The sequence below is a fragment of the Rhinopithecus roxellana genome, chromosome 16, assembly GCF_007565055.1.
Source record: "Rhinopithecus roxellana isolate Shanxi Qingling chromosome 16, ASM756505v1, whole genome shotgun sequence".
NCBI lineage: Eukaryota > Metazoa > Chordata > Mammalia > Primates > Cercopithecidae > Rhinopithecus > Rhinopithecus roxellana.
In genome coordinates this window covers 112290926-112315237 of record NC_044564.1, presented here as the reverse complement: position 1 = coordinate 112315237, position 24312 = coordinate 112290926, and the positions used below count along the sequence as shown (strand labels likewise).

The 24312-nt window shown below is 38.4% G+C and overlaps 1 protein-coding gene across 3 annotated transcripts in view; it reads left to right on the top strand.

The window, feature by feature from the left end:
• Nucleotides 1-20188, top strand: part of LPAR1 (lysophosphatidic acid receptor 1) — a 186400-nt gene extending 166212 nt beyond the window's left edge. For 2 of the 3 annotated variants that reach the window (XM_030920225.1, XM_030920226.1), the window contains exon 5: nucleotides 17731-20177. In XM_030920225.1, coding sequence (XP_030776085.1) covers nucleotides 17731-18032 — 302 coding nt within the window. In that variant the 3' untranslated portion in view covers nucleotides 18033-20177. Of the gene's footprint in view, nucleotides 1-17730 lie in introns of all 3 variants that reach the window. The other variant, XM_010365565.2, reaches the window with a different exon arrangement.
• Nucleotides 20189-24312: the final 4124 nt, after the last annotated feature.

Below are 24312 nucleotides of genomic sequence, written 5' to 3'. Positions count from 1 at the left end.
AAAAATTAAATATGTTGCAAAACCAATTATAAACTTCCTGTTAATGTTGAACTTTGCTAGGGAAAGATTCTGAGGGGGAATTTCCTTTATCCTTTTAAAGGGATAAATATTATTCAAATCACCTTAGTAACAGTTGGACCACAGTCATGCAATTAGTTTAGTATCACTTTCTCAGTTAGATGGTGTTGGTCTGGAGTTGACAACACTGATTTTCTGTGAAGTTTATTATTTATTATTTTTTAAATAAGGGGGAAATTTTGCTTTTTAAAACATTTGCAGTCTATCACTAGGTTTACGAGGCAAAATAGATTTAATCATTTTGAGAATTGTGAATTATTTTCTATGTGAAGAATATATGTGGCACCATCGTTTTTGATTGAGTCTCATAGTGCACATTATGTAAAAGAAAACAAATCTTACTGTCTTTTTTATGATACAGCAAAGTGAAGACTGTCCTGAGTGTGCATGGTGCATACATGTTATGTATGTGTTATATGTGTATGCATACATATGTGTGTGTATATATATATTTTTTACAAATTTAAAATAATATCAGTGACTTGCAAATAGTAAGGGCTTACCAGGTAATCTTTTTTTTTTTTTTTTTTTTTTTGAACTTTGAATGACCACTTCTTAATTTATGCTTCTTCATTTCCTCCACAGGTGAATGCTGGCTTTTCTTTTCTTTTTTTTTTTTTTTCTCAAAAGTTTATTCCCATTTTATTGATGAGGAGTTAAAATTACAGAGAAATTACATAATTTGACCATGGTCTTGTGAAAACCCCAAGTATTTGCTTATTTTTTTTTTTTAATTATTACTATGCTTTAAGTTCTAGGGTACATGTGCATAACATGCAGGTTTGTTACATATGTATACTTGTGCCATGTTGGTGTGCTGCACCCATCGACTCATCTGCACCCATCAATTCATCATTTATATCAGGTATAACTCCCAATGCAATCCCTTCCCCCTACCCCCTCCCCATGATAGGCCCCGGTGTGTGATGTTCTCCTTCCCAAGTCCAAGTGATCTCATTGTTCAGTTCCCACCTATGAGTGAGAACATGCGGTGTGTGCTTTTCTGTTCTTGTGATAGTTTGCTAAGAATGATGGTTTCCAGCTGCATCCATGTCCCTACAAAGGATGCAAAGTCATCCTTTTTTATGGCTGCATAGTATTCCATGGTGTATATGTGCCACATTTTCTTAATCCAGTGTGTCACAGATGGACATTTGGGTTGATTCCAAGTCTTTGTTATTGTGAATAGTGCCACAATAAACATACGTGTGCATGTGTCTTTATAGCAGCATGATTTATAATTCTTTGGGTATATACCCAGTAGTGGGATGTCTGGGTCATGTGGTACATCTAGTTCTAGATCCTTGAGGAATCGCCATACTGTTTTCCATAATGGTTGAACTAGTTTACAGTCCCACCAACAGTGTAAAAGTGTTCCTATTTCTCCACATCCTCGCCAACACCTGTTGTTTCCTGACTTTTTAATGATTGCCATTCTAACTGGTGTGAGATGGTATCTCATTGTGGTTTTGATTTGCATTTCTCTGATGGCCAGTGATGATGAGCATTTATTCATGTGTCTGTTGGCTGTATGAATGTCTTCTTTTGAGAAATGTCTGTTCATATCCTTTGCCCACTTTTTGATGGGGTTGTTTGTTTTCTTCTTGTAAATTTGTTTGAGTTCTTTGTAGGTTCTGGATATCAGCCCTTTGTCAGATGAGTGGATTGCAAAAATTTTCTCCCATTCTGAAGGTTGCCTATTCACTCTGGTGGTAGTTTCTTTTGCTGTGCAGAAGCTCTTTAGTTTAATTAGATCGCATTTGTCAATTTTGGCTTTTGCTGCTGTTGCTTTTGGTGTTTTAGACATGAAGTCCTTGCCCATACCTATGTCCTGAATGGTACTACCTAGGTTTTCTTCTAGGGTTTTTATGGTATTAGGTCTAACATTTAAGTCTCTAATCCATCTTGAATTAATTTTCGTATAAGGAGTAAGGAAAGGATCCAGTTTCAGCTTTCTACTTATGGCTAGCCAATTTTCCCAGCACCATTTATTAAATAGGGAATCCTTTCCCCATTTCTTGTTTCTCTCAGGTTTGTCAAAGATCAGATGGCTGTAGATGTGTGGTATTATTTCTGAGGACTCTGTTCTGTTCCATTGGTCTATAGCTCTGTTTTGGTACCAGTACCATGCTGTTTAGTTTACTGTAGCCTTGTAGTATAGTTTGAAGTCAGGTAGCGTGATGCCTCCAGCTTTGTCCTTTTGACTTAGGATTGTCTTGGCAATGCGGGCCCTTTTTTGGTTCCATATGAACTTTAAAGCAGTTTTTTCCAATTCTGTGAAGAAAGTCATTGGTAGCTTGATGGGGATAGCATTGAATCTATAAATAACCTTGGGCAGTATGGCCATTTTCACGATATTGATTCTTCCTATCCATGAGCATGGTATGTTCTTCCATTTGTTTGTGTCCTCTTTGATTTCACTGAGCAGTGGTTTGTAGTTCTCCTTGAAGAGGTCCTTTACATCCCTTGTAAGTTGGATTCCTAGGTATTTTATTCTCTTTGAAGCAATTGTGAATGGAAGTTCATTCATGATTTGGCTCTCTGTTTGTCTGTTACTGGCGTATAAGAATGCTTGTGATTTTTGCACATTAATTTTGTATCCTGAGACTTTGCTGAAGTTGCTTATCAGCTTAAGGAGATTTTGGGCTGAGACAATGGGGTTTTCTAAATATACAATCATGTCATCTGCAAACAGGGACAATTTGACTTCTTCTTTTCCTAACTGAATACCCTTGATTTCTTTCTCTTGCCTGATTGCCCTAGCCAGAACTTCCAAGACTATGTTGAATAGGAGTGTTGAGAGAGGGCATCCCTGTCTTGTGCCAGATTTCACAGGGATTTTTTCCAGTTTTTGCCCATTCAGTATGATATTGGCTATGGGTTTGTCATAAATAGCTCTTATTATTTTGAGGTACGTTCCATCAATACCGAATTTATTGAGCGTTTTTAGCATGAAGGGCTGTTGAATTTTGTCAAAAGCCTTTTCTGCATCTATTGAGATAATCATGTGGTTCTTGTCTTTGGTTCTGTTTATATGCTGGATTATGTTTATTGATTGGCATATGTTGAACCAGCCTTGCATCCCAGGGATGAAGCCCACTTGATCATGGTGGATAAGCTTTTTCATGTGCTGCTGAATGTAGTTTGCCAGTATTTTATTGAGTATTTTTGCATTGATGTTCATCAGGGATATTGGTCTAAAATTCTCTTTTTTTGTGTGTCTCTGCCAGGCTTTGGTATCAGCATGATGTTGGCCTCATAAAATGAATTAGGGAGGATTCCCTCTTTTTCTAGTGATTGGAATAGTTTCAGAAGGAATGGTAGCAGCCCCTCCTTGTACCTCTGGTAGAATTCAGCTGTGAATCCATCTGGTCCTGGACTTTCTTTGGTTGGTAGGCTATTAATAATTGCCTCAATTTCAGAGCCTGCTATTGGTCTATTCAGGGATTCAACTTCTTCCTGGTTTAGTCTTGGAAGTTTGTAAGTGTCCGGGAAATTATCCATTTCTTCTAGATTTTCTAGTTTATTTGTGTAGAGGTGTTTATCGTATTCTCTGATGGTAGTTTGTATTTCTGTGGGGTCGGTGGTGATATTCCCTTTATCATTGTTTATTGCGTCTATTTGATTCTTCTCTCTTTTCTTCTTTATTAGTCTTGCTAGCGGTCTGTCAATTTTGTTGATCTTTTCAAAAAACCAACTCCTGGATTCATTGATTTTTTGGAGGGTTTTTTGTGTCTCTATCTCCTTCAGTTCTGCTCTGATCTTAGTTATTTCTTGCCTTCTGCTAGCTTTTGAATGTGTTTGCTCTTGCCTCTCTAGTTCTTTTAATTGTGATGTTAGAGTGTTAATTTTAGATCTTTCCTGCTTTCTCTTGTGGGCATTTAGTGCTATAAATTTCCCTCTACACACTGCTTTAAATGTGTCCCAGAGATTCTGGTATGTTGTATCTTTGTTCTCATTGGTTTCAAAGAACATCTTTATTTCTGCCTTCATTTTGTTATGTACCCAGTAGTCATTCAGGAGCAGGTTGTTCAGTTTCCATATAGTTGAGCGGTTTTGATTGAGTTTCTTAGTCCTGAGTTCTAGTTTGATTGCACTGTGGTCTGAGAGAGAGTTTGTTATAATTTCTGTTCTTGTACATTTGCTGAGGAGTGCTTTACTTACAATTATGTGGTGAATTTTGGAATAAGTGCGATGTGGTGCTGAGAAGAATGTACATTCTGTTGATTTGGGGTGGAGAGTTCTATAGATGTCTATAAGGTCCGCTTGGTGCAGAGATGAGTTCAATTCCTGGATATCCTTGTTAACTTTCTGTCTCGTTGATCTGTCTAATGTTGACAGTGGAGTGTTGAAGTCTCCCATTATTATTGTATGGGAGTCTAAGTCTCTTTGTAAGTCTCTAAGGACTTGCTTTATGAATCTGGGTGCTCCTGTATTGGGTGCATATATATTTAGGATAGTTAGCTCTTCCTGTTGAATTGATCCCTTTACCATTATGTAATGTCCTTCTTTGTCTCTTTTGATCTTTGATGATTTAAAGTCTGTTTTATCAGAGACTGGTATTGCAAACCCTGCTTTTTTTTGTTCTCCATTTGCTTGGTAGATCTTCCTCCATCCCTTTATTTTGAGCCTATGTATGTCTCTGCATGTGAGATGGGTCTCCTGAATACAGCAGACTGATGGGTCTTGACTCTTTATCCAGTTTGCCAGTCTGTGTCTTTTAATTGGAGCATTTAGTCTATTAACATTTAAGGTTAATATTGTTATGTGTGAAATTGATCCTGCCATTATGATATTAACTGGTTATCTTGCTCGTTAGTTGATGCAGTTTCTTCCTAGCCTCGATGGTCTTTACATTTTGGCATGTTTTTGCAATGGCTGGTACCGGTTGTTCCTTTCCATGTTTAGGGCTTCCTTCAGGGTCTCTTGTAAGGCAGGCCTGGTGGTGACAAAATCTCTAAGCATTTGCTTATCTGTAAAGGATTTTATTTCTCCTTCACTTACGAAACTTAGTTTGGCTGGATATGAAATTCTGGGTTGAAAATTCTTTTCTTTAAGAATGTTGAATATTGGCCCCCACTCTCTTCTGGCTTGTAGAGTTTCTGCCGAGAGATCTGCTGTCAGTCTGATGGGCTTCCCTTTGTGGGTAACCCGACCTTTCTCTCTGGCTGCCCTTAAGATTTTTTCCTTCATTTCAACTTTGGTGAATCTGGCAAGTATGTGTCTTGGAGTTGCTCTTCTGGAGGAGTATCTTTGTGGCGTTCTCTGTATTTCCTGAATTTGAATGTTGTCCTGCCCTACTAGGTTGGGGAAGTTCTCCTGGATGATATCCTGAAGAGTGTTTTCCAACTTGGTTCCATTTTCCCCCTCACTTTCAGGCACCCCAATCAGACGTAGATTTGGTCTTTTTACATAATCCCATACTTCTTGCAGGCTTTGTTCATTTCTTTTTCTTCTTTTTTCTTTTGCTTTCTCTTCTTGCTTCATTTCATTCATTTGATCCTCAATTGCTGATACTCTTTCTTCCAGTTGATCGAGTCGGTTACTGACGCTTGTGCATCTGTCACATATTTCTCGTGTCATGGTTTTCATCTCTGTCATTTCTTTTATGACCTTCTCTGCATTAATTATTCTAGCTGTCAATTCTTCCACTCTTTTTTCAAGATTTTTAGTTTCTTTGCGCTGGGTACGTAATTCCTCCTTTAGCTCTGAGAAGTTTGATGGACTGAAGCCTTCTTCTCTCATCTCGTCAAAGTCATTCTCTGACCAGCTTCGATCCTTTGCTGGCGATGAGCTGCGCTCCTTTGCAGGGGGAGATGTGCTCTTATTTTTTGAATTTCCAGCTTTTCTGCCCTGCTTTTCCCCATCTTTGTGGTTTTATCTGTCTCTGGTCTTTGATGATGGTGACGTGCTGATGGGTTTTTGGTATAGGTGTCCTTCCTGTTTGATAGTTTTCCTTCTGACACACCGGACCCTCAGCTGTAGGTCTGTTGGAGATTGCTTGAGGTCCACTCCAGACCCTGTTTGCCTGGGTATCAGCAGCAGAGTTTGCAGAAGATATAATATTGCTGAACAGCGAGTGTACCTGTCTGATTCTTACTTTGGAAGCTTCCTCTCAGGGGTGTACTCCACCCTGTGAGGTGTGGGGTGTCAGACTGGCCCTAGTGGGGGATGTCTCCCCGTTAGGCTACTCAGGGGTCAGGGACCCACTTGAGCAGGCAGTCTGTCCCTTCTCAGATTTCAACCTCCGTGTTGGGAGATCCACTGCTCTCTTCAAAGCTGTCAGACAGAGTCGTTTGCATCTGCAGAGGTTTCTGCTGCGTTTTTTGTTGTTGTTGTTTAGCTGTGCCCTGTCCCCAGAGGTGGAGTCTACAGAGACAGGCAGGCCTCCTTGAGCTGCTGTGAGCTCCACCCAGTTGGAGCTTCCCAGCGGCTTTGTTTACCTACTTAAGCCTCAGCAATGGCGGGCGCCCCTCCCCCAGGCTCACTGCTGCCTTGCGGTTAGATCGCAGACTGCTGTGCTAGCAATGAGGTAGGCTCCGTGGCCATGGGACCTTCCCCGCCAGGTGTGGGATATAATTCCCTGGTGTGCCCGTTTGCTTAAAGCACAGTATTGGGGTGGGAGTTACCCGATTTTCCAGGTGTTGTGTGTCTCAGTTCCCCTGGCTAGGAAAATGGATTCCCTTCCCCCTTGCGCTTCCCAGTGAGGCGATGCCTCGCCCTGCTTCAGCTCTCGCTGGTCGGGCTGCAGCGGGTGACCAGCACCGATTGTCCGGCACTCCCTAGTGAGATGACCCCAATTCCTCAGTTGAAAATGCAGAAATCACCGATCTTGTGTGTCGCTCGCGCTGGGAGGTGGGACTGGAGCTGCTCCTATTCAGCCATGTTGCTCCGCATCCCCCCCCCTTTTTTTTTTTTTTTTTTTTGGTTATTGATGGCTAATCATGCTCTGGTAAATCAGTCTTTTTTTTTTTGTTTCTTTTTCTTTCTTTTTTTTTTTTTAAGATGGAATTTCACTCTTGTTGCCCAAGCTGGAGTGCAATGGTGCAGCCTTTGCTCACTGCATCCTCTGTCTTCCAGGTTCAAGTGATTCTCCTTTCTCAGCCTCCTGAGTGGCTAGGGTTACAGACATGTGTCACCACGCTCAGCTAATTTTTTTTTTTTTTTTTTTAAGAGATGGAGTTTTGCTCTTGTTGCCCAGGCTGGAGTGCAACGACGTGATCTTGGCTCACTGCAACGTTTGTTTCCCAAGTTCAACCAATTCTCCTACCTCAGACTCCGGAGTGGCTGGGATTATAGGCGCCTGCCATGACACCGGACTAATTTTTGTAGTTTTAGTAGAGACAGGGTAACAACATGTTGGTCAGGTTGGTCTTGAACTCGTGACCTCAGGCAATTCACCCGCCTCAGGCGCTCAAAGTGTTGGGATTACAGGCATGAGCCACCATGCTTAGTCTAATTTTGTATTTTTTTAGTAGAGATGGGGTTTCATCATATTGGTCAGGCTGGTCTTGAACTCCTCACCTCAGGTGATCCATCCGCCTTGGCCTCCCAAAGTGTTGGTATTATAGGCATGAGCCACCATGCCTGGCCTGGCAAGTCAGTCTTAACCTCAATTACTTCACCCTGAGACAGAGCTGGGTAGAAATCAGAAGACAAGAATTAGGAAAAAAGGAGGAGGCAGTGATCCATCTTAACAAGGTTTAGACTGTATTGGTTTTATTGCAAGCAAATTAAAGCCTTTCCTTTTTTGTATGCTTATAGACCTCAGGGGTCACATTCTATTCCTGAGAATAGTAGCTACCGTTGGCAGTGAAGTATGTGTGCATGCATCCTGGATCTAATTAGGTGGCCTGTGCTGCTTCCATATTTTTGGGACATTATTCTGACTTTATTTGTTCTATTTGTAGATAAGAACATTCAGAGAAACTCTCTGCCCATGTAATTATCTAATATAGCATTTTGCCTACTCAGATGGCATGGCTAAATGTTTTCAGTATAGGGAAAAGCTGACTTTGGTGGCAACTCTTTATGCTGTCTTCTCAAATTAAGAGGGTCCTCTATTCAGGAATGTTTCCTGCATAATGAATAGACATTCCTTGAAGCATGATGACCCCCCACCCACTGCATTTGAATATAGAGCAACATTTTACATGGAAACAGTGATAGTATAAGAAGCACAAAATAACATCAAATAAACTCTAATTAGTAGCTTCACAGATTCAAGAAGATACTGTGTTGATTAAATTAGTACACATTACTATGTAAAAGGATCATTCAGAGAACAGTGTTCCTGAAAAAAAAAAAATCCGATCACCTCCCCTCCTTTACCCATTACTAACAAACAGACAAACTGAAAGTCACTACCAAGTAGTGACATGGATATAGCTAAAAATCAAATATTTGACCTTGAAAATAAATCCAGGATATCACCCAGGATACCAAATCAAAAGTAAAGTGTTAAAAATACAAATGAAAAATTAAGAGATGTCAAGGGTCAATCAGTTTTTAAATGTAGATTCCCAAATATCCAACATTCATTGTAAAAGAAGTCTCAAATGAACAGAAACAATGGAGAGAAAAGTAGTCAAAGTAATAGGATATTTCCTTAATCTAAAGACAAATGTGAAACTGTAGATAAAATTGCCAGTCAAGGGCCAAGCAAGAATTATGAGCAAAGCCGAGACATCATATTCTAATGCTATTTGTGATCTCCCAAAGTTGATGAAAGACATTGTGACAGTTTCAGGTAGGAGAGGATGAGAAAAATGTTTGGTTAATGGCCTAGGTAGCTAGCTTACTAGATCCTTGTTCTTTCTTTCACTTACTTTTTTTATTCATTCAACAAATGTTTATAGAGCACTTACTATATGCCAAAAATTTTGTTAGGTAATATAGACACAGTGGAGTAAAAATAGTTGGATGAGGGACAGAGGTAATCAATAATCACACTATAAATAAAAATAAATTACACCTGTGATAACTTCTACCATGGAGGGTTTTATAGTGCCAAGAGCATGCTACAAAGGGATTTTTGACTTAATCAGGGAAGGCATCCCAGAAGTAGCGGTAAGTAACCTGTGAGTAGGAATTAGATTGTGAGGAGAGCAGGTAACATCCCAGGAGGAGAGAGTAACACGTACAAAGGCCCATGGTTAGGGGGATTGCGATAGATTGAAAGGAATGGAAAAACATTTAATAAATCCAGAAAGCAGACATGCAGTGCAAGACAAAACTTGGCGAGTAAGTAAGGACCTGTACTATCCAGGTGTTTTACACGAAAAGAATGGGAATCATACATCAGACTTCTCATCTGCAAGACTAAATACTAGAAGACAGTGTTCTGAGAGAAAATGATTTTAAGCTTATGCAAACTTTCTAGAAAGAATGCTCATGGTACACTCTAGAAAATGGGGGTGGAGGAGGGAGAAGAAAAGAGGTTCCAAAAAAAAAGATGTACGTTTGAAGAAGCAATGTACCACCTGGGTATGTAAAATAAGCAACCCCCAATGGAAGCTGAGAAGCAGGCCTAGAAATCAATGGGTTCGATTGGGTTAGTAAGTCAGAGGGCTAAAGGAAATGTCTTTGGGGATAAATTGTATAATTAAAAAGCTGGAAATACATCTGTGGTATGCTTCTGCTGTAATAAACCACGTGTTTCTTATCTGTAACAAAAGAGAGAATAAAAAGAGAAAGCAGTTAGAAGTTCAAGGGAAAACAAAAATTTGTTCAAAAGTCATGGTGTTGAATCTGTTTTTTAATAAGAGAATTAAGGGCATCACATTTATGATGTCTAGTCCCATGTTTGGGCTTATTCTTGACATTCTATTTATGTGTGTGCGTTTCCTTGCTTTTGCTTCTATCTTTTGTTTTCCTACCTTTTGATAAATTGAGTTTTCTTTTCAAACTGTTTTGTTCTTCCTTCATTTTTAAAAAATGTTTCTTTTGTGGTTTGAGTGGTACATCCAATATCTATTTTTAATAGTGGTTAACTTTAAATTTTAAAAACATACTTTAAAAAATTCAAGATATAGGCCGGGCATGGTGGCTCATGCCTATATTCCTAGCATTTTGGGAGGCCGAGGCGGGCAGAACACCTGAGGTCAGTAGTTCAAGACCAGCCTGGCCAACATGGTGAAACCCCATCTCTACTAGAAGTACAAAAATTAGGCATGGTGGTGTGCACCTGTAATCCCAGCTACTCAGGAGACTGAGGCAAGAGAATCGCTTGAATCTGGGAGGCAGAGGTTGCAGTGAGCCGAGATCACGCCACTGCACTCCAGCCTGGATGACAGAGTGAGACTCAGTCTCAAAGTAAAATAAAATAAAAAATAAAATAAAATAAATTCAAGATACAATTCAGTATATACAGTAGCCCCCAAACAAGACAAAACTTTTAGCAAACTTTCTACTGTTCTACCTGCTTTTCTTACCTCTTACTTAAAAAAAGAAAAATCAAGACTTCTAGTTTCTTGTTGTTAACATATCTAAATTTATAAATATCTGAATGAGAGAGTCAAATATATAAAAAACACAAAAAGTAATGTGACAATCATCTAATTACCAAACATTAAAATCAAACATGCTAACATTTTGCGTAATTTGCTTCAGGTCTCTGAAAAGAATTGTAGATATAACCAAAGCACCGTCCCCCACTCCTTCCTCCTGCCCATTGTCTCAGAAATTGTCCAGAAATTGCTGCTTCTTGTTCTCATTCATGTGCTTGCACTTTTATTATCTATCTGTGCACTTATTTAAAAAACCCTCACACTTAAAAATAATTTGGCCAGGTAATACAGGTTAAAATTATAGGATACAAATTCTGAACCTTCAAAAGTGTGTGGGAATTGTTCCACCATTCTAGAATTTGGTCTTCTAGGGTCTTCCTTATGCCCCTTTGAATGTCCTGTAGCATCCATTTAAAGACCTTACACATGGTAGATGTTAATGTTTATTTTTCACCCATAATTTAATGACATTTCTACTCATTAATTTTTCTTGTTTGGGATATATGTACTAGGCGCTTAGCTATGACTTGCTAATTCATCCAATGGAAGATACTGAGTGTCTACTGTCGCCAAGCGATATTCTAGATTCCAGAGATACAGATATGAAAGAGATAGCATTCCTTCCTTCATGAAGTTAATATTCTTGTTGAGGGAAGATAAAACAATAAACATGTAAACCAATAAATACGATAATTTTGGGTATAAATAAAGGATATGTCATTTGGGTATATCATCATGTGGTGATAATAAAATGGGAGAATATGGTGATGGTGGTGGGCTGCTGCTTTGGCTAGGATAACCAAGGATAGCCTTTTAGAGAAAGCAACATTTAATAAGTAAATGGACATAAAGAGCTTCAGAGAGAGTAATCTCAGCAGATAGATCTATAAATGCAAAGATCCTGAGACAGAAATGGGCTTGGTCTGTGTGACTGGAACCTCGTAAATGGGGAGTGAGTGGAAAGAGACGAGATCCAAGAAAGTGGCAGGGGCCAGTCATGTGTAGGGCATTATGGATAGCAGTAAGGATTTCAAGTAGGAAGATTTTGGAGGGTTTTAAGCAGGAGAGTGACTTAATGCAAATTGATTTATGCTTGTCGTGTACAAGCTGGACTTTAGGGAAGCAGTGTGGAGGAAGAGGAATTGGTCAACAGCCTGTTGCAATTGGCAGATAAAAGGTATTGCTCACTTGGCTAGGGGAGGTAGTAGGGGAGAAGTGGTTTCTCCTGGCTTTTCAGCACCTGAATGGTCTGTAAGAATGGCACTAGCATACAAGTCATTTCAATGTGGACTTTCCAATGTACAGTTGCAGGATGAGAGTCTGTTGGAGGGTATGGAGTTTGTACATGTGCGATACACACTACTTAAGGAGAGTATGCCAGAGGAAAGGCAGCTTTGGCATTCTCTTGGGTACAGGAAAGGTAGCATTGTGGTGATCAGGAGAGTCTAATGAAGCTAAAACTGTCACCCAGGAATGTTAAAAAGAGAACATAATGAGTATTCTGCTTGCTTTAGAGCTCTGTATGATGTTATTATCCTTCTCTAAAAGATAAATGTTGCTCTCAAAAGTAATGAAAATACTAGAGCACATCACACAGTAAATGAAATTGTGAAACTTTAAATGTGTGCAACATGTGCTGTGACCAGGAAGGAATGGCAGTGTTGAACACCAAACTATATGGAGTAAAATTGGTATCAGGGTGGAAATAACATAGAACAATAATACTTTGGAGATATCTCAGTTAAATTACAAAGTTTCAATAGTCAGGAAAAAAGATTTTATAATTAATCTGAGTTACTCTTTTAGAAAAAGCGTTAATCTCAAAAAGCCATCCACATATACCCCCATTATAATGAACCCTTAGCTGCGAGATTGAGGAAGAATAAGCTTTGCACCTGTGGCCTATTTTTCTGACATAGACTCTGTTAAGATACATAGCATCGAAGGATTTCCTAGCTAACTATGTATTATGTGTGTATCTTAATAGAAGAAATCACAATGTAACTACAGAGATGAACTAAAATATGATTAGATTCTGGGATACCAAGCTGCCTGACCTGAGGGAATAAACAATTTAGGGAAAACAGAAAAAGCAACTTAGGCACTCACCTATTTTCTCCCTTGATTCCCACCCCAGGTCTCTGAAATAGGACTGTTTCTGGGATCCTCATTTGAAAAACAAGAAGAGTGAGGCCACCTTGGGCACAGTGCTGATGTAGAATTGATTTACCTTGACTTGTTTTGGATCTGTGGGATGTCTGGTTCTTTTGTAAAAGCACAACTTTGCCAGCCAGACTGGAAATGCTTTCTGTGTTTTTCATCAAAAATCTCGGACACTCTCTCTAGAGGTCTTATCTGGCAAGGACTGTTTTCCTCTTTAACTTTGGTTCTTGCATTCCATATGTAAGCAAAGTTCAACTAGTTAGGAAAAAGTCATTCTAGAAAAAAAAGACTGTAATTGTGAGACCAGATGGTAAGCATTATTCAGCTGATGAGGTTGTGTAGATTTGAGGGAAGGTGTGGTAATATGATCTCGATCTGCAGCTGTGACCTGTTGTTCCAAAACAGCCTCATTCCTTCCTGTCTTTTGCATCTGCATTCCAGCACCTCTCCCTCCATCTTTGTGGGCATTGGGGTTCTCACGGATTACTTTGACAGATGCATCAGGGAGGAATAAAGCTTGTTCAAGGAAGGACAACCCACAGATCTGTTTTGAATATCCTCCACCCCATCTTACTTGTAATATTGGCAAATCCGTGAGAATATAACCACTTTTGTTCAGCATGCTGAGAGACAGTTTCCCATGACACAAATTGCCATGAGCCTAGATGTAATTAAGGCATTTCCATTTGATGTCTTGCAGGTACCTCAAACTAAACACATACTGAACCCAGCTCATTAGCTCTCTTCTCCTTACCTCCCCTAACAAAACACCAATCAAGATTTTCTCCTGTGTTTCCTCCTTCAACCAAAGGGAAAATTTAGAAGTCATTCTAGACCTCTCTGTCTCATCCATCTCATGGAGTCCTTCTCCTAAATACTTCTCCAGTCTTTCTATATCTCTTCCTAGTGCTGTTGCCCTGATTCTGGCTTTCATTATTTCTCTTTTGGAATTTGGAAATAGTTTTGCCTTTACTTTATTTTCTTCTTCCACTCTGTCACCAATGTTGTGTCTTAAATGAAAATCTGACCAGTAAGGCCAATGAGATTACAATCCCACAGTGGGAGGGGTGGATGAAGGTCTTTATTTTTTAAAGAAGCTCTGCAGGCTATTGTAATATGTGGCTATGGTTGAGAATGTATGCTGGACTGGACACATTTCAAATATCTTAGCCAGATATACAAGACCTTTGTGACCTTAGACATCTTATCTTCTGATTTTTCTTCTGTTTCTGACTTTACAATACATAACCATAAACTACTTGTACTTCCTCTTTTTTTTTTTTTTTTTTTTTGATATGGAGTCTTGCTTTGTCGCCCAGGCTGGAGTATAGTGGCGTGAGCCCGGCTCACTGCAACCTCTGCCTCGTGGGTTAAAGTGATTCTCCTGCCTCAGCCTCCCAAGTAGCTGGGACTACAGGTGTGCGTTACCATGCCTGGCTAATTTTTGTATTTTTAGTAGAGATGGGGTTTCACTATTGTTGGCCAGGCTGGTCTCGAACTCCTGACCTCAGGTGATCCGCCTGCCTCGGCCTCCCAAAGTGCTAGGATTACAGGTGTGAGCTCCCACACCGGGCCCTTCCTCTTTCATACTGTTGCATACTATTCATCAGTGTTGTGCCTGGGTTTGTGGGATTCTTCTCTCAGAAATGTGCTGGAAATATACAAACTAATCAAAGCACTATGACTACTGAGTACTGTATTTCATTCCCCATCTTGGTTGGTGTTGGCATTGACCCATGAGAACCTCCAGAAAGATTTGAGGCTTACATGCTTCCCTGTGTTCTCTCTCTATTCCCTCTTGTTATCTTCTTCATACCCAACTGCAAGTCCTAGGAATCTCTTTATAATCAGGATAGTATTGTCTCAGAGCCTTTTGACATGCCAGCTCTTCCTTGTCCAAAACACATTTTCGCATTCTGCCCTTGGAGAATCTGTCCTAGGGCTCTGTAACAGCAGCTGCCCCAAGTCTGTGCCACTCACATAAGTCATGGTGGTCAGGTAGATATGCAGTTTATAGAGGGCTTTTACAAGTTAAATCTAAGTTTGATCCTCACTGTGCCATGTGGAGTAGGCAGGGAGCTATTATTTCTCCACTTTACAGGTGCTGAGATGGAGGTGTTTTAACTCTTATCAACCTGTCTTTCAGGTGTACACTGGACTCTATAGATTACATGTTGATAGGGTCCACAATGCACATCTCAAGTACTGTAACCTGACTGAATTATGGTTAGCTCCCTATTATTAAAGGAGTTTAGGTGTGGTTTATTATTGTTTTCAGAAGCTCAAGGGGAAATCCCTAATTTGAGCAAATTTTATTTCAGAATATCCATTCATTATGGGTTAGGAGCCTCATCCCTTGAAATTTTCCAGCCCCCATTTTCCTCTTCTGTATTGCATCCTCATCTTTTGGTCAGTTTGATCCTTGAGGGCTCTGTGAAATAGAAAGGAGGAGGAGGGGGCGTGGAATTTCCATATGATTGGTTTTAGATGTTGATTTCTGAGGCCTGTACTGTGAGTCACTGAAATGATTGGATTGAGTCTTGAAGATCCAAACACAGAGTGTTGGGACTGTGTGGTTGGGCCTAATCCTAGTACAAAAACCAGTTCCTTTAAGTGAAGAGAAAAAGGGAGAGGACTGTAGGTTCCTCAATGAAGCATCCATACATAGTAGCTCCTGTGTCAGGCTGTGGCGTTTCCCACTTCCTGCCTTCAGTCTAGCAGGGTTCCTTGCATTTCTTGATCTAAAAGTAAGGCTCATGGGCTCTTTCTGGAAACATCTTACACCTTTTAAATTTTAACCTTGGGAGAAATTATAAACAAATGACAGTATTTGAATTCTCTCACTTTTGAACAAAGTTAAGCAGCTTAAGTATGTCAGAATAAAGATATTCCCTTCTGCTGCCCAGAAGGAGAAAAAGATCATTTTATTTAAAATCTAGCTATTGACATGCATGTTCCTTGTGTCTAATCAAGTTCTGAATTTGAGCTCAATTAGAGCTTTGATAAAAGAAAGGGGAAAGGAAACTTGAAAGAATGCTGTTCCATTCATGAAGGGCCTGTGTGTTTTTAGTTTCCAAGTAAATGGCATAATGGGACCATGTATTTTCCATCCAAGCATTTTCCATCCTGAGAATAATTCCCTTCCTGGCTTCTCAATGAATAATGCATTATTTCTGAAACCCAAGAGGCATTCCTTTGATTTTCCTTTATGTTTAGCTTTCTGAGTGATTTTCAAGCAAGGAAATTCAAGGACTTGGAATGAATGCTTTATTAACATTTTTATTGAAGTTCAAATCACTCCTTGGCTATTATCTCCTGATATTTGAAATATTTTTTTTCTCTCCAAGGAAAGTCTAAGGTATTGTATTTATTAGAAAATGAAGTACCTTGGCCAATCTTCAAAGTGAACAGCAGTTGAAAACCAATACACATTTGTGTTGTAGAACAAAGAGCTTTATGGGGGTACTTTTCTCCTTTATTTTCATTTCCCTGCTGAAAAGTTTCACAAAAGAAAGCTCAGATTCAAAAGTGGGCTGTTTGGAGACTAAATCTCATTTGTTTACATTTTGTGAAACTAAGTCCTTGAGGCTGGACCAAATCCATGACCCCAGTCCAAGCCTGCATCCACCAAAGCCAGTGCCATTTAAATCTGAAGATGCAAATGCCCTTCTGGGATTGCCCCTACTTCCGCTCTGCCTGATTACACATACGTAGCCTGCCTGATTACACATATGGGGCCCATTAGGTGAGGTGTAATGGGATACAGTGGTGCCCACCGCTATTGGCTCCAGCAGAGTCTGGAGTAACACAGTGGTAGGTTTTAATGCTCTTTTACAATCTCCATTTTCCTGGAATCCAAATGATGAGTGATTTCAGAAACTAAATGAAATAGAATTAAGCATATCATCTATATTTTAATTCCTCTTATAGATATAGTAAAATTGTAATGATTCAGAATAATTGGGGGAAGAAAGAGAACAAAGTTGATCTAAATTAATAAAACATCTGAAACATTAAATTTGGTTTAAAATATTTAATGTTATCATTTTCAAGAAGTAGAAATGTAATGTTTTCTAGAGCTTGAACTCTGGAGGCAGCCTCTAAGAGCGGAAACTCTGGGATTTTTCTACTTTCCAGTACTGTGGCCTTGAGCCAGTTATGTAAACTTTCTGGGTCTCAGTTCCTTCACCTGTACAATGGGGATATTAGTTTCTATGTCATATGGCTACTGTGAACATTCAATGAGTTATTACTGGTACAGCATATAGGACAGCACTATGTAGGTAGTTGTTGAATAAAAATAAAACACAGATCTTATCACTGAAAATCACAATTTCCAAACAGGTTCTTGCTACTCAGGTAATATTATTGTTATTGTAGGTACAGATTGAGTGATTATTTCCTTAACATTCTTTTAATCCATACAACAAACCTCATGAGGTGTAAATATAATCATCTGCATTTTTCAGATGGGAAAATTAAGGAAAGAAAGTAGTTTGCCTAAGTTCACCCGGTTCATTACATGTCCAACAAGGATTTGGGCCCAGACAACCTGAATCCAGAAACTATGCCTTAATTAAACATTAAAGGACACTTAATCATTAGTGCTTATCTTTTGCCTGAAAATAACACTGCTGTTAAAAACCATGTTGTTATGTGAGGTGAAATGTGTCCTGAATGCAGTTTTTCATATCTCAATTGCTTATCAAACTCTTTGTGTTTTGCTCAAAATAAACATCATCAATGTCTCATAATTACTTGATTTTAGTAATGTCCGAAATAAAATTTTAAGTTGACTATCGTTAAATTTTTTCTGATTATCTCAGGAAATGAGTATTTCATTTGCAACAATGATTTGTGGCTTCCAACTTTAGTATTTTTATATTGAACTGAAATCATTTCACTTTATGGTTGCATGTTTTATAATGTTTTTTCATTCTCTTTTAAAAAATCCTCCTGATCCCTATCCTTGTCCTTGTAGGGGCCTTTATCATCTGCTGGACTCCTGGATTGGTTTTGTTACTTCTAGACGTGTGTTGTCCACAGTGCGACGTGCTGGCCTATGAGAAATTCTTCCTTCTCCTTGCTGAATTCAACTCTGCCATGAACCCCATCATTTACTCCTACCGCGACAAAGAAATGAGCGCCACCTTTAGGCAGATCCTCTGCTGCCAACGCAGTGAGAACCCCAGCGGCCCCACAGAAGGCTCAGACCGCTCGGCTTCCTCCCTCAACCACACCATCTTGGCTGGAGTTCACAGCAATGACCACTCTGTGGTTTAGAACGGAAACTGAGATGAGGAACCAGCCGTCCTCTCTTGGAGGATAAACAGTCTCCCCCTACCCAATTGCCAGGGCAAGGTGGGGTGTGAGAGAGGAGAAATGTCAACTCATGTACTTAAACACTAACCAATGACAGTATTTGTTCCTAGGCCCCACAAGACTTGATATATATTGAAAATTAGCTTATGTGACAACCCTCACCTTGATACCCATCCCTTCTGAAAGTAGGAAGTGGAGCTCTTGCAATGGAATTCAAGAACAGACTCTGGAGTGTCCATTTAGACTACACTAACTAGACTTTAAAAAGATTTTGTGTGGTTTGGTGCAAGTCAGGATAAATTCTGACTAGTTGAATCCACAACTTCATTTATAAACAGCCTTCCCTTTTTTATTTTTAAAGGATACGTTTCACTTAATAAACATGTTTATGCCTATCAGCATGTTTGTGATGGATGAGACTATGGACTGTTTTTAAACTACCGTAATTCCATTTTTTCCCTTACATAGGAAAACTGTAAGCTGGAATTGTGTTTTGTTTAGAAAGCATGCATGTAATGTATGTATGCAGTATGCCTTACTTAAAAAGATTAAAAGGATACTAATTTTAAATCTTCTAGGAAATAGAACCTAGACTTCAAAGCCAGTATTTGTTTAGGTTATGAAGCAAACAATGCTCTAATCACAATATTAACTGTTTAATTAAAATGTTGTAACAAGTTTAAAACAGGGAATGTAAATTTTTGCCAAAGTGATATGTATTCCAAAAGAGTCATAGAAGATGAAGCACTGTAATATTGTTCCCACATATTTAAAATACCCAAGTACATTCTAATTACCAGGGTATCAGAGGAAAGTTTTCGTAGTCTTTGTAAAATAATATACTCATCATAGAAAACTTGAAAAATGCAGAAATGTATAAAAAAGCAAAAATTATTACTGATAATATCACAACCCAGAAGGAACCACCTTTCAAAAGCAACCCCCATGTATGCCTATGTATGTATTGTATACCTTTTTTACATAATTGGAATCATACTGTAAACAGTTTTATAAGTAGATCTTTTTCATTGCAAAATTGCCACATTTTCTTATGGTATTAAAAATTTTACAAAAACAATTTTAATGGCTATATTATATTCCATTTAATGGATGCAACTCAGTTTATTTAACCATTTCCATGTTGTTAGCCATTTAGGTTATTTCTAATTTTCATTTTGCAGAAATTTTGTGTACATAAACTTTGTCCATATAATTGATTATTAGGACATATTCCCATGAAGGATTCTTTTTTTAAAAAAAAAGTGAAATGTCATCTTTTATTTACACCTTTCATAAAAAGGGACTTCCTGCTTTTGCACTGCATGGGTAGCAGTTGTGAGGAAAAACCAGTCAAATGACCTTTTTACAAAAGAAATGCAGTGGTCACTTTAATTGAGAGTGACTTTTTAATATAACAAGATCAACTAGAAGCATTCAACTGTCTCAAGAATCAAGGTACCCCAATATATCTCGCAATTCCAAACTTTGTTTGAGCGACTGGTTATCCAGCTCTTGGTAGCCACACCTGCAATGTAAAATTGAAGAAAATTCAAAGAAACCAAATGTGCTGAGTGAATAAACGATTGCCATATCAATTAGTTTGGGTCCATCTGTAGCAAATGGGTTGAGTGTGTCAGTATGTGATTGGCTACTGTGTATTCTCCAGGAATCACCCTGATAGGCTGCTGCCCTATTAGGTGACACCTGTTTAATACATTGTCCAGGTAGAGTAGTAGTTGCATCAGCTTGCTGTAACAAGTGACCAGTGAAGTAACACAGTGGTGAAGCAGGTCAAGGCAGGTCAGGAGGATGTCTGAGAGAAAGAAGTCTGGGAGATGAATGGCTGTCTAGGAAGGAGGACATCAGTGTACAGTTAGTGTTTGAGCAGAGGGCAGACTTGTAAAGTACCCGTAGTGAAAAGAATGTGGGGACCCAATTAGCAGAAAGGTGTTTGCACATACTTTTTACAAAATACAGAATACTTTATATTGGAAGTGAAAGAAATGAACTTGGACTTTTACGCATGTGCGTATTTTTCTGGAGGCTGTATGGATTATTTGAAATGAAAAGCATACTAATCGGACTTTAATAAATCATTTTCAATCAGCGCTTGGTAATGTGTGGTTCTGGTCAGTGCTATTTCTCTTGTTCGAGAGTCTTCCAGCTTGCCTTGCATGGGTGTTTTTCCCACTGTGACCTCCTTTATTTCTCTGTTACAAGGGCTGCTTAACCCTGAGGTGGAGCAACCATGTGCTCCCCCAACCCCCAACTGTTTTTTTTCAATCTGAGTAATAAATCTTGCCAATGTCTGGAAGGTAGTAGTTTATGTTGCATGAGAGGAGACAATTTATTAAGATGGTAATTTACCTCAACAGGATAACTGTTAGAGTGAGTTTCTTTTTGAAAAACTCTGATTTTACAAAAAATGTTGACAACTTTCAGGAAACACTCTCACTAGTTTATAAAATCACAGTAGTATTTCTACTTATAGATTTAATAACCAACAAGATAAAAGTTATATGTATCTTCCAATGATATAACCATTATAACATTTTCAGTATGTCACTAAGGTGTTGGAAAAAGATAAAATATTTATTCAAGTGAATGTCTCAGGATTTGGAAGAGAATTCTGAACCTTTAATTTTAGGTGGGTATAAGATTGTTAGAAATCAAATATCTTTGAACTGTTCTTTACAAATTAGCCACCCCTCACATATTCCTCTTTTGAAATTAGTGAAACCATAATTTTCAAGACCTAAAACCACAGCTAACATACAATTAATGAATCTTATCAGCCTTCCTTTTCTCCTTCCCAGTTAGCTATTGTTTTAGGTTCCACTGTTCGTCTTCCTTCTAATTTACTCCAGAATTCTCTCAACTTCTGAAAAATTATATACTGCTTCTAGCTCCTTCCCTTAAAACCGAGAGTGTGCACTCATGCTAGGTAAAAACTGTAGAAACATCTCTTTTGTCACATGCCTTAACTATAACAAAGTAAACAGAACATTTTAATGAAAAGAGCTTTTGAAACAAAGTGCTAATTGTTTCATACCAACTGAGCTTCACCTGATTCCAAACCCCATAAGAATTAGGGATTATTTGTGGGTTTAGAATGGGTGGTTTGTGAATGAGGTTGGACACTACATGATAAAAGAGGTGTATGTAACTAGGAGCCAGGATGTATTGTTAATCTTCCTAAACAGGGTCTGTTCATGTTCTAGCATTCACCTGCATCTTGTGTAGTCTGACAGCAAATTCTCTAATTCTTCCCTTAATGTTATAAAGCTCATATTCATAGACTATTAGCAAATTATTAAATTATAAACTTAAATAATAAATTATTAGCAAATAGTCTATGAATATGAGCTTTATAACTGAATATGAACTTCAATGATGTGACATGTAATGATCATTTGAAAATATGCTGGATTTGCAAACTAAGGCACATTAGTCGAATCCACTTATTTTTGTATGACCTATGAGCTGAGAACAGGTTTTACATTTTTGAATAGTCGGGAAAATATTTTGTGACACATGAAAATTATAAGAAATTCAAATGTCAATGTCCATAAATAAAGTTTTATTGCAATACAGCCATCCTTATTAGTTTATTAATTCCCTATGACTGCTTTTGTACCATTAAATACTAGCACAGAGTGGAGTAGTTGCAACAGAGACTATAATGGCCCTCAAAGTCTAAGATATTCACTCTCTGGCCCTTTATTGAAAAAGTTTGTCAAACTTTGATTTAGAAGATTCCATTTTCAATCATTTGACTATGGATATTCATTAGAAGAGGAAGAAGGAGAAATTGGGCACAAGATTCCTTAATCTAGCCTGCAGAGAGAATTCTCAACCCAATTTTTTATGCTAAAGATAACTTGTATTTTGGAACTTATGGAGAAGCTAACCAAATTTACAGATATTTGTGAATAAATTGCCAACATGATGCCCCATCACCCCGAATACTTTCTTATGTAATTCCTACAGATAAGGACATTCTCTTTCATAACCTCAATGCAATTATTAAAGTCAAATTAACATTGATACAGAAACAACCATTTAATTCACAGATCCCACTCAACCTTCATCAATTTGTCCAATAATGTCCATTATAGCAAAATAACCTAGTCCAGGCTGGCTGGCTGTATTATCTCTCTTTGAGTCTTCTTAAATCTTCAACGGCCTCTAAGTTTTTTCTTGACTTTCATGACCTTGTCACTTAAAGATCACAGGTCATTTTTTAGAGTGTCTCTCAACTTGGCTTGTCTGACATTTTAAATTGTATTTAGGTCATTTATCTTTGACAGAACAAGAGAGAAATGCTGCTGTGGTTCTTCTGACCACATCCCATCCAACAGCACATCGTGTTGATTTGTCCTATTACATACTTTGATTATGTAGTTAAGGTGGTATCTACTAGGTTTGTCCACTATGAAGAAAACAGATACCTGTTGCACACACACCCTCAATCATTTTTTCCTTTGTAATGAGAGCACCCTGTAGAGAGATAATTGGGACTATGTGAGTATCCTGTTCCTCATCAAATTTTAATGTCTAGTTTTAGCATCCATTGATATTTCTTGGATGAATTAATTATTATTCTGATAGTTGCCAAATGATGAATTTCTAATTCTCTTTTCAAAACATACTGGCATTCTTCTGTGAGAAACTTTTTCTCTCATTTATTCACTCATTTATACCAGTATGAACTCATGGGTTCCTGTTTTGTTTAATTGCTTATACTGTTACTGTCGCTTTCCAGTTAAATCTTTCCTTTTGAGATAATTGTAGATTCACATGCAGTTCTAAGAAATAATATAGACTGATTCCGTATCTTTTACCTGGTTTCTCCCAGTGACCAGTATCTCACAAAACCATAGCATAACATTACAACCAGGATGTTGACACTGATATAATCAAGGTACAGAACAGTTCCGTCACCACAGAGATTCCTCATGTTGCAATTTATGGCTTCATCCAACTCCCTTACCCCCATTCTGACTCCTACCATTCACTAATCTAGTCCTCATTTCTTCAATTACATTTAATAATTTTCTCATGCTAAAACTCATAAGACTTCTCTGTAACAATGGGTGTGGTGCTGATACTTCCCTAGAGTTAATAGAAAGGGAGAGAGAGTCCCTATATACATGAACTATAGACTATATATAGTCCAGAAAGAAGTAATGCAAACAAATATTTCAAGGAATACAGAAATGAGTAAAGTAGAAAGTGGAAGTCTCCCCTACAGTTTGGAAGTTAGACCACAGATAATCTGTTACACACATTACCTGATCAACACAGACATTCACAAAGTGATTTTACTGTTTTTTTGTTCTGTTTTGTTTTGTTTTGTTTTGTTTTGTTTTTTTGAGATAGCATCTTGCTCTATTGCCCCAGACTGGAGTGCAGTGATGCGATCTCTGCTCAATGCAAGCTCCACCTCCCAGGTTCACGCCATTTTCCTGCCTCAGCTTCCAGAGTAGATGGGACTACAGGCACCTGCCACCACACTTGGCTAACTTTTTTTGCATTTTTAATAGAGACAGGGTTTCACCATGTTAGCCAGGATGGTCTCGATCTCCTGACCTAATGATCCACCCACCTCGGCCACCCAAAGTGCTGGGATTACAGGCGCGAGCGACCGCGCCCGGCCGTGATTTTACATTTTTGTTTGTTTTGTGGAACTCTCAACGTCTCTTTGGCATCAGGAAAGCCAGACTTCATTTTGTTTCCTGTGTAACATTGTTTATAATTTGTATCATTTAGCTTTCATCTTTCATGAAAGGAATCTTTGTATTTTCTATTATGAAGAACATATAGTGCTAAGTAGTACTTAACACTTGTTTATGTAAGTGAAATGTGTGAACTACAAGTAAAGGCGTGCTTAATCAAGAAATGCTCTTTAATTCCACAATCCTGATAAAGGGTTTCCTTCATGTTTAAGAATATTACAGTTTAAATTAAGTCGGAATAATGTTTAAAAAAAAAAAAAAGCTTAAATCCTTTGAGTGATGTGACCTACCAATGTGTTTGTGTTTTCTGAGTAGTCAACTTATTTTGCTATGCTTTGGGAATATTTTTAATAGCACTATTGTGTTGCATGGGTAATGGAATTTATAGCTCACAGAAAACATTCATTCTGATCTTTGTCATAACTCTTACACATGAGTAAACAGTCTCAAAGAAAAAATTGGAGGTCTAATATTTGTTGTTTATAGCATTATTTGATGCCTAG